This window comes from Rhineura floridana, chromosome 9 (genome assembly GCF_030035675.1).
Source record: "Rhineura floridana isolate rRhiFlo1 chromosome 9, rRhiFlo1.hap2, whole genome shotgun sequence".
Classification (NCBI taxonomy): domain Eukaryota; kingdom Metazoa; phylum Chordata; class Lepidosauria; order Squamata; family Rhineuridae; genus Rhineura; species Rhineura floridana.
The window spans coordinates 105,149,115-105,161,506 of NC_084488.1; the positions used below are offsets into that span (position 1 = coordinate 105,149,115).

Below are 12,392 nucleotides of genomic sequence, written 5' to 3' on the forward strand. Positions count from 1 at the left end.
GAAAAATAGATTAAGTAGAATACTGCTGATTAATGAGAGAGAAATTAACAGAAAAGGACATTCATTATTCTCAGTTTGACTTTGCTTATAAAATCATAAACTGGGTTCTGTTAATGCACACTTCACAACAGAGTTTTTATTTCATTAGATGCCTATCTTTTCTTTTTGCGCATCTTGTTTAAGCAGCTTTATACTCAGAGCTTCTGTGCAAATTGTCTTCATGAGGGACTTGATAGAGTGGCCTCAGAAAGTTTTTTAACCATTTAATTTTTGTAATAAATAAAAATGCAGTACATCATTTCCATGTTACAAATGCAGATGAAGAACAAACTTAGTTCATCTTACAAATAGGAAAGTATTGTCTCTTATTTGTCTCTTAGCAAGTCAGTCCACAGCATCCCATGAGTGGATGGTAGAATCCCACAACCACCTTGTCTATTAGTCCCAATAGATAAATAAGGCAAAAGGGCAGTTCCCCATGATTTCTGCCCACATTGAGTTTGGTGGCACATGTAGTGATGTTGCTAGTCAGTTACACTGATCATGTTGCTCCTCCAAAGAACATCAATGACCCCCTCCCTCTCCAAATTCTGGCCACTGATGCTGCTGTAATTAGGAACAACTAGATGAGGTGTGGTGTAGTGGTTAAGGTGCTGAACTACGACCTGGGAGACCAGGGTTCGAATCCCCACATAGCCATGAAGCTCACTGGGTGACCTTGGGCCAGTCACTGCCTCTCAGCCTCAGAGGACGGCAATGGTAAACCCCCTCTGAATACCGCTTACCATAAACACCCTGTTCATAGGATCGCCATAAGTCGGGATCGACTTGAAGGCAGTCCATTTCTATTTAGATGAGGCAGAGATTACGGAACCACCAAGCACTTGCATTAGAAAGAAATACTGCCATCTTCTGTTGACTTTGAGATAGACAAGCTAAGCATTACCAATATTGATCTGACGGCAGCCTATATTTCGCATATACCATATACAAAGCTGCCTATTTTAAAATGACCATTTTCTATCCTTTCAGTGGTGGTGCCTTTTCTCTCTTTAGTGGGTGGTCGGGATGGAGGAGAAATTTGATTCGGTTCATGTTTAAAACCAAATCTATCTATTTCCCACTATCTGAAACAATATGAGAACCGAAACACAGCTATCCTTTGAAATTCTCATTTATCCAGATTCATTTATCCAAATTCTCCAACCAATGTTTACAAAAATGCATATATTTGAGGGAAATGTGCATATTAGTGAAAATAACATACAAAAATGCATTATATTAGGAGAAATTGCTTGCAAAAATGTCTGCATTAGTCAAAACTGCATACAAAATTGTGTTTATTCAGAGCCATTTGCACTAAAATACTGAGGATTTTTTTAAAAAAGTGCATACTGTTGCAGAAATGTAGAGAACTGAATTTAAGACTGGAAACATGAGAAACCAAAAGAACTGAAACTGACAGATCCTTCCATTCCTAGTGGGTGGAGGGAGATTTAACTTTTGAACCACAGTGCAGGATAATGCATGTAGAACAGGGCCAACCTATGGGTAAAAATCTCCCCCCGCCCCAATTTTAAGGATTTGTATCCAAATTTAATACATTTGACTGCAGTTACAGAAGTCCCATGAACTGTTGTGTCTCTGTGTCTTCAAATAATACAATACGAGACTTCAGAATTCCTCTGGGAAAATCTTCTGGATTCTTCCCCTGTTCTTTTATGTGGGTGGCTTTAGAAAACTGGGGCAGGTTCTTTCCTATTGTGTTCACCTTTTACCAGAATTTAAGACTGCTTTGTCCCCAAGCAGCTTTTTATTAATGGGTAGCAATGCTGTCAGCCATCAGCAGCATGGATCTCGGTTCATAATATAGTTCCTCTTTAGTCATTTAATAATAGTGAGGCTCAGTTGAGATGAGCTGATCTGACTATTTGTACCATTCATAATTATTCCCACCAGGGCTTTGGCAAGGCTGAACTGTCTCACAGGATATTTGTTAAAAGCTTTTTATATTTTTTAATTCACCCTGTCACAGTTTCTGTACTCATGTGCCAGCCAAATGTCACGAGCCCATACCACTACTTAGCCTGGTTATCACTATGCCTCGTCATCTTTGAGCTGATTCATGTATACAGAGATAACATGTAGTCAGGCAGCAGCCCATGTAAAACAGAAACAAAAATCTCTGCATATGGAAGGGTAATTCACAGCAGGGAGGTGACTAGATTCACATTCACCTCCCTGACTTGCTGGCTGTTCACGTACAGGGAACTGTTTGGTTAAACAAAACCAAGATACAGTAGCATTAACTTATCTATTATATTTATATCTCACTTTTCTTCTGATGGAATTCAAGGCAACATTCACAGGGGTTTCCAGGTGACTGTCAATGTAGGACAGGAGTGTGGAACTCTTGGCCCTCCAGATGTTGCTGAACTACAACTCCCATCAGCCCTGGCAAGCATGGCCACTGGCAGGCAAACACAGATCAAACATAGATTTATTTAGCTTTGCATGGAATTTCCCATCTGCTGTCTGAAATGGTGCAGTCTGGAGAAGACTGTACCACATCCTACATTTGCATATTGAGCTGGCTGCTTGTAAGCAAATTTATAAACCATCGTGTGGCCCTTGCTGTAGACCAGATGTTGGCCCTCCAGAAGTTGCTGAACTTACAGCTCCCATCAGCCGTGGCCATTGGCCATGTTTATTGGGGTTTATGGGAGTTGCAGTTTGGCAACATCTGGAGGGCTAAAGGTTCCCCACATCTGCTCTAAACTGACTAGCTGACACATGAAACCTAAAATAGCAAGAATTATGTAGCAGTCACATTTTTGTCATGTTACCCTACTATGCAAAACTTTGCAAGTCTCAGACTTCTCCTATCCTGTTTCTTCTTTTTTTTAGCAAACAGGTTTCGAATCCTTTCCCCTTTTTGAAAAACCAGCTATGTGTGGCTCCTCTCCCTGAACTGTTTTCATTTTAGCTGGCCATGATTAGATGTACTGTTTAACTTTAAGAATGGGTGCCTGAGGTTGCTTTTTTCATCTTCCCTTCCATCCCCTTACCCCTTTTCGGTTACTTCTGTTAGATTGTAAAAGTGTGGGCAGGGACTGTCCTGTTTTTACTGATTGTATGCAAGCCACTCTGGGAGACCTTTTGGTTAAAAAACAGAATAAAATGTTTTTTTAAAAACAAACAAACAATGCATACACTCAAATGTACACACATACTCATACTCTCACATACTGGTATTAGTATGCAAGACACTTTACAACAGCGGAAACTGGTGGCTCCGATGTCAGTGGAGCTGTGAATCCGCTTGGGGTTTTAGTCCAAACTTTCAAGGAGCTGTCCAAGGTGCTTTCAGTTTGGGCTAAAACCCTGAGCAAATTCACTGTCCCATTGATACTGGAGCCAGCAGTCCCTGCTACTTTACAAGAGGTCATATCCCTGTCCTGAAGAGCTGGCGATCTATAATTCAACACAGGGAGAACAACAGAGGAACAGAAGGATAAACAAGGAAGCAACATGATTGTTTCAGCTGCATGTGCTTAGACTTCGCTACAGTCTGAGTTCACCACCTTACCAGTCCTTAGGTTCTAACAAGAGAGAGAAAGACGTGGTGGAAGAGATGCCAGCCTAAAATTTGCACCTTTTGACCCGCAATATTGTCCTTCTAATCCCAGATTGTGGGTTGTGTGAGGACTATCTGTGGTTACTCAGAGTGGAAGGAAGAGTCTTACTGGATCAGCCCAAAGATCCATCTCACCCAGCATCTGCTTCTCACAGTAGCCAACCAGATAGTTGTAGAAGGGCCATAGTTCAGTGGTAGAGCATCTGCTTTGCATGCAGAAGGTCCCAGGTTCAATCTCCAGCATCTCCAGGTAGGGCAGGGAGAAACTCCCTGTATGAAATCCTAGAGAGCCGCTGTCACTTTGTGTAGACCACACTCAGTTAGATGGACCAATGGTCTGACTCAGGGCTTATCCGCATGAGAGAATTACTTTGTACTAAAGATGCTGTTTTTACCTCCATTTTCTATTTGTCTACAGTAGGAGCTCAATGCCAGCTGCAAACACGGTGTTTCCTATTCACACTGAGGAGAAGGATCAATCATCCTAATGACCACACCCTCTAATTTAACATTTCCACTCCCTCTGGTTACTTGGCAACTGAGCATGCTCAATTTGTTCTACCAGCAGGTTCATTTAAAACAACAACAACCTGGAAGTGCAATTCTTTGTATTTTTACTGGTACAATACAGCTGAAATACAAATCTTTATTTGAGCAGCATTATGCTTTTGTGCATAAGTTAGGGGGAAAAGAAAAATAAGGCACCATTTGCAGCAACATAAAAAAAGGCTAGCAGAACAGGGGAGAGCAGCTGGACGTTGCTTTTCAGTCTACAGGATATAAAATGAGCAAAGGGAGGAGTAGGGAGTGGGTGTGGAGAGGTGAACGATTGACACACCCACCTAAAAGCATTGGAGCAAAGCATCTGCAAGCACTAGAGATAGGGAGTAAATACTTTTTTCCTTCCCTTTTCGTATTATCGGTGGATTGGGTTAGTATGGATTTACAGGGGGGAAACTGTGTGATAGTTTCTGTTTGCCAGTAATGTAATTTAACCATGCAAATTGAAAGAAGATGTGAGAAGCACCAAACACACACTAAACCACTGTGTAGATGAGCCCTCAGTATAAGAGAGCTCCTCATGTAGTTCTGGAAAGCCCCACGAGAAGGCTGTGTGATGGTCATCCCCCAGCAAGTTGTATTGACCCATGTAGTCAACCTAGATACCCTCCAAAGGTTGCTGGACTGCAGCTCCCATCATCCTGGACCATTGGCCATGTTGGCTGGCTCATGGGAGTTGGCATCCAGCAACATCTCTAGATGGTGCCATTTTGGGAAAGGCTTAAAGCCAGAGGCCATCACTGAACCTTGTGAAAATACCATTTGCATTCGCTCCAGGGGTGTAGTCGTCCGGCATCTTGGGGAGTCATAGACACTTTAATTTTTTTAGGAGCAGGGTCCCTATGTTTCCAGCATGCTACAAGACAATCAGCATGAAAGGGGAGTGTGTTAGCCACTACGAGAAGTCTTCTAACATGCTTCCTTGTCCTTTCTTGCTGTTTGGCACCAATATGAATGGAAGGAGGTAAGTTAGCCACTGAGAAGACTCTTTTCAGTGGTTAACACCTCCATTTCATGCTTATGGGCTGCTAGGGACGTCTGTTGTTGTGGGAGAAGGCATTAACAAGGATCTCATTCTCAGCCCAGCAGCAAAAAAGGGTGGTGCTGGCAGTGACTATCATGAAGGGACCTTGCACTTCTGAATTTGCCACTGCATTGTTGATTAGCTCAGAAGCAGTGTCCCCCATCCTTTAAAAAAAATATTATTATGCATGACCTAGTACTGAGGCCCTGGAACCAAAAATAAATCTTGGATCTGAGCTGTGGCTCATGGCAAGCTATGCAATGTAATGGTAATCTTTAGAACATTCCTATCCCGTTAAATGAATGGTGGAATTCCAGAGGGGGCTCCTTGCAGACTGTGGCTGGTGCCTGCTAGAGTAGCTAACTTGCTAGCGATCCTTTTCCCTGACTTATAACAAATCCTTCCTATGTAGTCCTCCAGAGACCAGGATGTGCTCCTTAATATAGCACCAGCTATCTGCTGCATGTACATGTTACAGTAGGGCCCCGCTTATCCAGCGGGTTACGTTCCGGACCCCCGCTGTAAAGCGAAAACCGCTGTAAAGCGGATCCCATTGACTTCCATTGACCAAAATGGTGCCCGGCGGCAAAAAAACACGTAAAAGCAGAACAAGCGCTGTAAAGCGGGGCCTTTCTACAATTCACAACCGCTGTATTAGCGGAACGCTGTAAAGCGAAGCGCTGTAAAGCGGGGCCCTACTGTATTGCATAAACCGAGAAAGAGGGTAAGTATATGTGCATGCGTTGAGCCTATCTTCCTATTCCCTCCCCCTTCCACAGATAGACGGACCCCGCAGATAGAGGCGGGCTAAATAGAACGTTGTGTTGACAGGCGCCAGACGTTGAGCACCTCGCTTGGACCTGTAGGTGGCGCTGTTTGCTCTTACTTTAGCCATCCGAAAGGCTGCAGTGCTAAACCCACTGATTTCCGTTTTTTCAGCTAGCATAAGATCGGGCTGCACTAATAATAGTCTTGCTGGGTGGAGTATGTGCAGGCGAATCCCCAAGGCTACTGGTGGAAAGAGCTTACTAATATAGAGGGAAACTACCATCAAAGTGGCGTATCCTCCTCCCAAGACTGTGCTGTTTATTCTTCACAGAGCTGCAATTGATCCCGAGATTCATAGATCTTTATGCCACTCTGAGAAATGTAGCTCTGTGAAGGGAACAGGGGTTTCCCAACAACTTTCAGGACCTTTAACAAATTACATTTCGGTGGGGGAGTGGCAAATTTGGGATGGGGGGGAATGGAATGTGTATGTCCTGGAAAGGGGCATGGGTGGCTAGCTGGCTGGAATTCTGAACAGATGCACTCCACACTGCCACATTTTGCTGCAGCCCCACTTGTTGAGCATAATACCATTTTCTGGGCTATAGTAGAGATGGGTTTGAAATGCACCATTGTATTGTCAGTGTCACCAGCTGAATATTGCCTGAAAATATACATTTGTGGCCTGGTGCAACTCCTAGTCAACCTCCTAACATAGTTAGGAAACTGGTCTCATACCTTGGACTCATGTTCTCATTTTTACCCTGTTGTGCGCAAACTCCTGCCTTCCATTCAGGGAGCTCAGCTAACCATAAGCAGTATTACATCTCTGCACCAATATTAATGCTAACAATAGTAAGCTTTAACCAAAGTTTTGCAAACCTGCTGCTTCCAACAACCTTCTTTAAATAAATAAATAAATAAATGAAACTGCAGTGTTTAAAGGCTGGGGTGAGCGCTGTTGTACTAGGGTCCTGTTTATGCACTTTCCAAAGGTACCTGGTCGGCCACCTTGAGAACAAGAAACTGGACTAGATGGGTCTTTGGTCTGATCCAGAAGGGTTCTTCATGTGTTCTTAAGCAAATTAATAGATTTGTGTGATGCTGTATAGAAATGAAAGCTTCACACAGGAATTGTACCAGGGCAAAGTTAAAATTTGAAATTAGATTTAGAAGGTTGAAAATTAGTGTCTTCCGGGTTCCGTCACAAATTCAGAAATCAGGATAATACTATTTTCAGGACCCACCCTATTTTGTGATTTTTATGGTGCTTTTAATTTCTTTTAATGCAATATGTTAAAATGGTTGTAACCCACCCTGGGACTGGGAATGTTAGTATCAGAATCTTGGATAGGAAGCACTGAAGCGTTGTGTGGCGAAACACGTTAAGCCATCCCTGCCTCTTAGCACGAAATCCCCGCAAGGGCCCGTTCAAAGATGTAGATGCCTTTAAGTCCTGACTGAGTCACGTGACTCTTCCAGACTGCCAATGCAAGAGTCGCTGACTCAGATTTCAGTTGCAGGCTGTTGATTCCAGCCATGTGGATTCAAAGGAGGAAGGCGAACTTATTCTTAAAAGGTTTTGGGGAAAATGTTTTAGGACGCGTGGATGGTTTTTGTCCTTAGAGCCAACAATAGACTGGAAAGCTTCCGTGGCTGGGCCGCTTTGCTTTGAGTCGCCAGCAGCCTGCTTAGTGCTCTCATCTCATCTTCATCACTTCTTCCAGACACTTCTGAAAGAATGGGGGCAGGCGCATTAGCCATCTGTGTGAGTAGAGGCGGTCTCTTGTTTGTGGCGATTTGTGCGTGGAGAGCGAGAAAGGGCTGTCGCTGAAATGGTCTGAACGGTGTAAAACTAACCAAGTCCCCCCCCCCACACACACACACGTTGACTAGAAACCAGCATTTTGAGTGTGGTGGGCTAGTGGTCTCTTCCCTCCCCCCTTTCGCTATAAAGTGATCTAGCCAGTTGGTGTGTTGAGATCTATTGCCTTACAATATGTACTCTTCCAGTGATGTTAATTCCATTGGGTCACATAATGCAACTGATGGATTCGTCTTCTTTGACGAAAATACCTGATTAAAAAGCAATTGCAAAGGGCATTCCATCCGTGAGTTGTAGCTTCCTTTTGTTGCTCTGATGATGAGGTTTTGGAGTTATTGTTTGTTTGTATTTTTAATTCTAGGGATTTGATGAACAGCACGATCCTATACATCTGTACTCCAAAAGCGTGATTTGTTTAATTCAATGGGGCTTACTCCCAAGAAACTGGGTATATATCTGCAGCCTTACAGCACACTCATTTGCATGCTTTCTCAGAAGCATGTCCCATTGAACTCTTTGGGGCTCTCTCCCAGAAGAGTCGGTGTAGGCTTGTAGTCCCAGTAGTTTAAAAACACTCTGTTTTTACACCTCTCTTGGGGGTTTTTTTACTACTGTTTTCCAAAATTGTTTCAGTAGCAGTATGTAGTTAGGCAGCTGGCAGTGCTTGGTTTTGACAATTAAAGTAGTTGCATAAGTGCCAGACTGTGTATGCAAAACAAACAAAACCCAGTTTTATTTCCAAAGTAGGACTTTCCCTTAGGTGATGGCTACTTTTCCCCTCCTTTCTCATTGTACTTTGCTAGTGTTAATGCCTGCCGGCCTCCAGGCATTTGATCTCAAAAAGGGGTTTATTCCTAAGCAAGTATGTGCATGTTTGCTGCCAATATGGGTGTGTTTGAAGCAGAGTTTTAAAAAATGCAGTCACCCATATAGTGATGTGTGTGTGTTTTTCAAGGCATTTTTAACAAGTGAGATGTAAGTCGCTCCTACAGCATTTTCAAGTAGGATTGCTAATGCTGTGTATTTTTAAAAACGCAAAGTAACATTCCAAGATGGATGTTTCAGAAAGAAGGATTTGCTGTATATTTTGTCTGTTCATCAGCACAGGAGATTAGTGGATTTAAAGTAGGCAGGTGAGCCGAAGACCATACCTCCCTCTCTCCTTTTCTGAAAGCACATATATAAATAAAATGAAAAGAATTCGCATTCACTCCCTCTCCTTTCCAATTATTGCATGTCTCCCTTTGAATCTTGTCAGCTTTCTTTTTCAAGAGTGCACTTTTGCAGTACAGTTCTATGTGCAGAAGTCAGTTCCTCTGAGCTTAATGGAGCTTACTCCTAGGTCAGTGTGTAGGATGGTAGCCTTCATTCCTAACACAAGTTTAGCAGGAGTGAACATTTTGCCTATGTTCCTTGGAATTTGAAAGAACTTAAAATAGTTGTCCAGGACGATTCCCCTCTGCCCCTTAGAATGGAAACATTTCCATCATTTGAGGAGTCAAAAGCAGTATGAATGGCAGTATATAGTGATTGATTGAGTTATTGCTGGGTCTTTTTGCAGCTTGCGGCTAGTTCACACAGGCATGTTCGTCAGGAGATTACTTGCATGTGTGAATGGGAGATGTATTGCAACAGGTAGTGATGGAGGAAGTAGTTTTGATACATGCTATTCAGCTATGGAGCAATATTAATCAGCATGCATGGAGGTGTTTTTATTTCAAAACATCCATATTTTACCTTTGATATGAGCTGCTTCAAAACAAACAGTTCTGCAGGTTTGAGGCTGAATGCCATCATGTAAAAAACAGATCTTACAGGGTATATTCAACTAAGTTCTACTCAGAGTAGACTCACTAAAATTAATAAATCTAAGTTAGCCATGCCCATTCATTTCAATGGGTCTAACCTGAGTACAAGACCCATTGGCTATAACCCTCTGTTGTTTTTTGCCTACGTACGTTCTGGCCTGCAACACTACTTGGAGCAACTTATAGATAATTAACTATGAAACAAAAAGACATTTTATCACAATCCATTATAAACATAATTTTAAAATCTGTTAGCAAACATAAAGTAATTATACAAACAACTTAATTAGGGCTTCCAGAGAGGTAGTTGTGTTAGTGTTTTGCAGCAGAAAAAAGGCAAAGAGTCTTGTGACACCATGAAGACTAAAAATGTATGGTTTAAACTCAGGACTGGCTCCAAAGGGTGGCCAGGTGGAGCCCTAGCCGAGGGCTCCGCAGTCCACAGGGGCCCCTGAAGGGCCTCTTGTTATGGTGGGGGAGTAGCGCTCCCTTTCCACAGCAGGCTCCCTGCCACAGATTGCAGGGAAGGAGCTGCCCGCCTGCTAGCCAGCCCACCGGCTCCCTCGCTCGCCATCCGCCCCCGCCAGCTCCCTTGCTCGCCCCTCGCTCACCCTCCCCCTCGCTCACCCTCCCCCTCGCTCACCCTCCCCCTCGCTCACCCTCCCCCTCGCTCACCCTCCCCCTCGCTCACCCTCCCCCTCGCTCACCCTCCCCCTCGCTCACCCTCCCCCTCGCTCACCCTCCCCCTCGCTCACCCTCCCCCTCGCTCACCCTCCCCCTCGCTCACCCTCCCCCTCGCTCACCCTCCCCCTCGCTCACCCTCCCCCTCGCTCACCCTCCCCCTCGCTCACCCTCCCCCTCGCTCACCCTCCCCCTCGCTCACCCTCCCCCTCGCTCACCCTCCCCCTGCCTGCTCGCTCACCCTCTCCCCCTGCTCTCCCACCTGCTTTCTCGCTCACCTCGCTTGTTTGCTTACTCGCCCGCTGTGTCGCCCCACTCGCTCGCCCACCCAACCTCTCGCTCCTCCACCCGCCTGGTAGGTAGGTAGGTGGGGTGTGTGTGCATGCAGGTGCCAGGGCCCAGGGCAGGCTGGTGGGGCCGGCCCTGTTTGTGGACTAGGGTTTACTTTATCAGATGCATGAAGTGTTATTCTGAGTTGTTGATGTGTTCGCAAAGCAACGTCAGTGATAAAACAAACATCTTGGCCCTGGTGAGTTAATTAATGAAAGTAGTGTAATTTAAAAAAATCATTATCCTGATTCAGACCACAGGTAATTGAACTGAACCTTTTGATAAATTGACATTCAGCAGTTTCACATTGCAGTCTCTCTTTGAAATTCCTTTGTTCAAGGAAAGCCACTTTAAGGTCGGTGGTGATCTGAAACACACTTATGCAGAAAGGCCAATCTAGTACAACATCTAGTACAACAGTGGACAACCAAATGCCTGTAGGAAGCCCCCAAGCAGGACCTGAGCAAAACTGCACTCTCCCCACTTATAACTCACAGCATCAGCTACTTGGAGACATACTGGGTTTGCTCACGTGTTACACTGAACACATGTCTACACATGCACAGGTGTTTGTGTGGAAGTGTGTACACGTGTTGACTTGTACAGCTCAACTATTTGCACAGGTACACAGACTATACACTCATTAATGCCACATGGGAATAACTGTGCAAGGATACAGTCCAATTGTTTGTGTACACACGTACACAGATTGTATACTTGTTGAAAGCAATGTGTGAACACCCCCCACTGCCTTTAAGAGTGTAACCAAAGTAAGTTCTACTCAGAGTTGACCCATTGAAATCAATGAACATAAGTTAGCCATGTCCATTAATTTGTATGGGTCAACTCTGAGTAGAACCAACACTGTGTATTGTATACTGAACTGGCACCAGTTCCCCAAGGTTTCAAGCCGTAGTTTTTCCCAGGCTTGGCCGGAAGATGCTGAACCTGAGACTGTCTGTGTGCAAAGTATGTGCTCTACCACTGAGCTATAGCCCTTCCCTGACGAGATTACAAGATGAAATCGTATCTAACAGTCTGTTCTGGTGCATCCTGCCACACATCAGGGGTGGCTAACTTGTGGCCCTCCAGCTGTTGTTGGTCTCCCATCTCCCCTCAGCCCCAGCCAGAATAGACAACCGTAAAGGACAATGGGAGTTGTAGGTGTAAAATATCTGGAGGGCCACAAATTAGCCATCCCAGGGATACCCATATTGGGCTTCTCATAGGCATAAGTGAGAACAAGATGCTAAATTAGGTGGGCAATTGGCCTGATCCAGCAGGGCTCTTAAGAAAAATGCAGCTTGTGAAATCGTGGCTTATTTGGATGCTGTGTTGTCTTGGCTTATGTCCCAAAACACCACGACAAGGCTTTTCTTTCAAGTAACAGAGAGAGATTTAGGCTATGGTCTGAAGGCACATGAGGCCACCACCTTGCTGAAGCTAAGCAGGTCTGGGTCTGGTCAGTGCCTGGATGGGAGACCACCTGGGAATCACATGTATGCCACCTTGGGTTCCATGGTGAAAGAAAGGCAGGGTATAAATGTAACTAATAAATAATAAATAAATTCAGGAAATCTTGATACAGGTTCAGTGATAGGTTCAGATTCCAGGGGTCGCAGATCAAGAGTCTATAACAGCAGAGTCTGGAGCTCAAGACTGGATAGTGGCAGTCCTGACAAGACTTCCACCGCATTCCTGCCTAGCTTTAAAAAGAGCAAAGTGTGGTGGACTCACTTGCAGGGCTCTCGCCTCACA

General features: G+C 44.4%; 1 protein-coding gene across 2 annotated transcripts in view; it reads left to right on the forward strand.

Moving 5' to 3' along the window:
* The first annotated feature begins 7,503 nt into the window (after window positions 1-7,503).
* FAM13A (family with sequence similarity 13 member A) overlaps window positions 7,504-12,392 on the forward strand; it is a 189,171-nt gene continuing 184,282 nt past the window's right edge. The window contains exon 1 of one of the 2 annotated variants that reach the window (XM_061583032.1): window positions 7,504-7,758. In XM_061583032.1, coding sequence (XP_061439016.1) covers window positions 7,732-7,758 — 27 coding nt within the window. In that variant the 5' untranslated portion in view covers window positions 7,504-7,731. The remainder of the gene's footprint in view (window positions 7,759-12,392) is intronic. The other variant, XM_061583035.1, reaches the window with a different exon arrangement.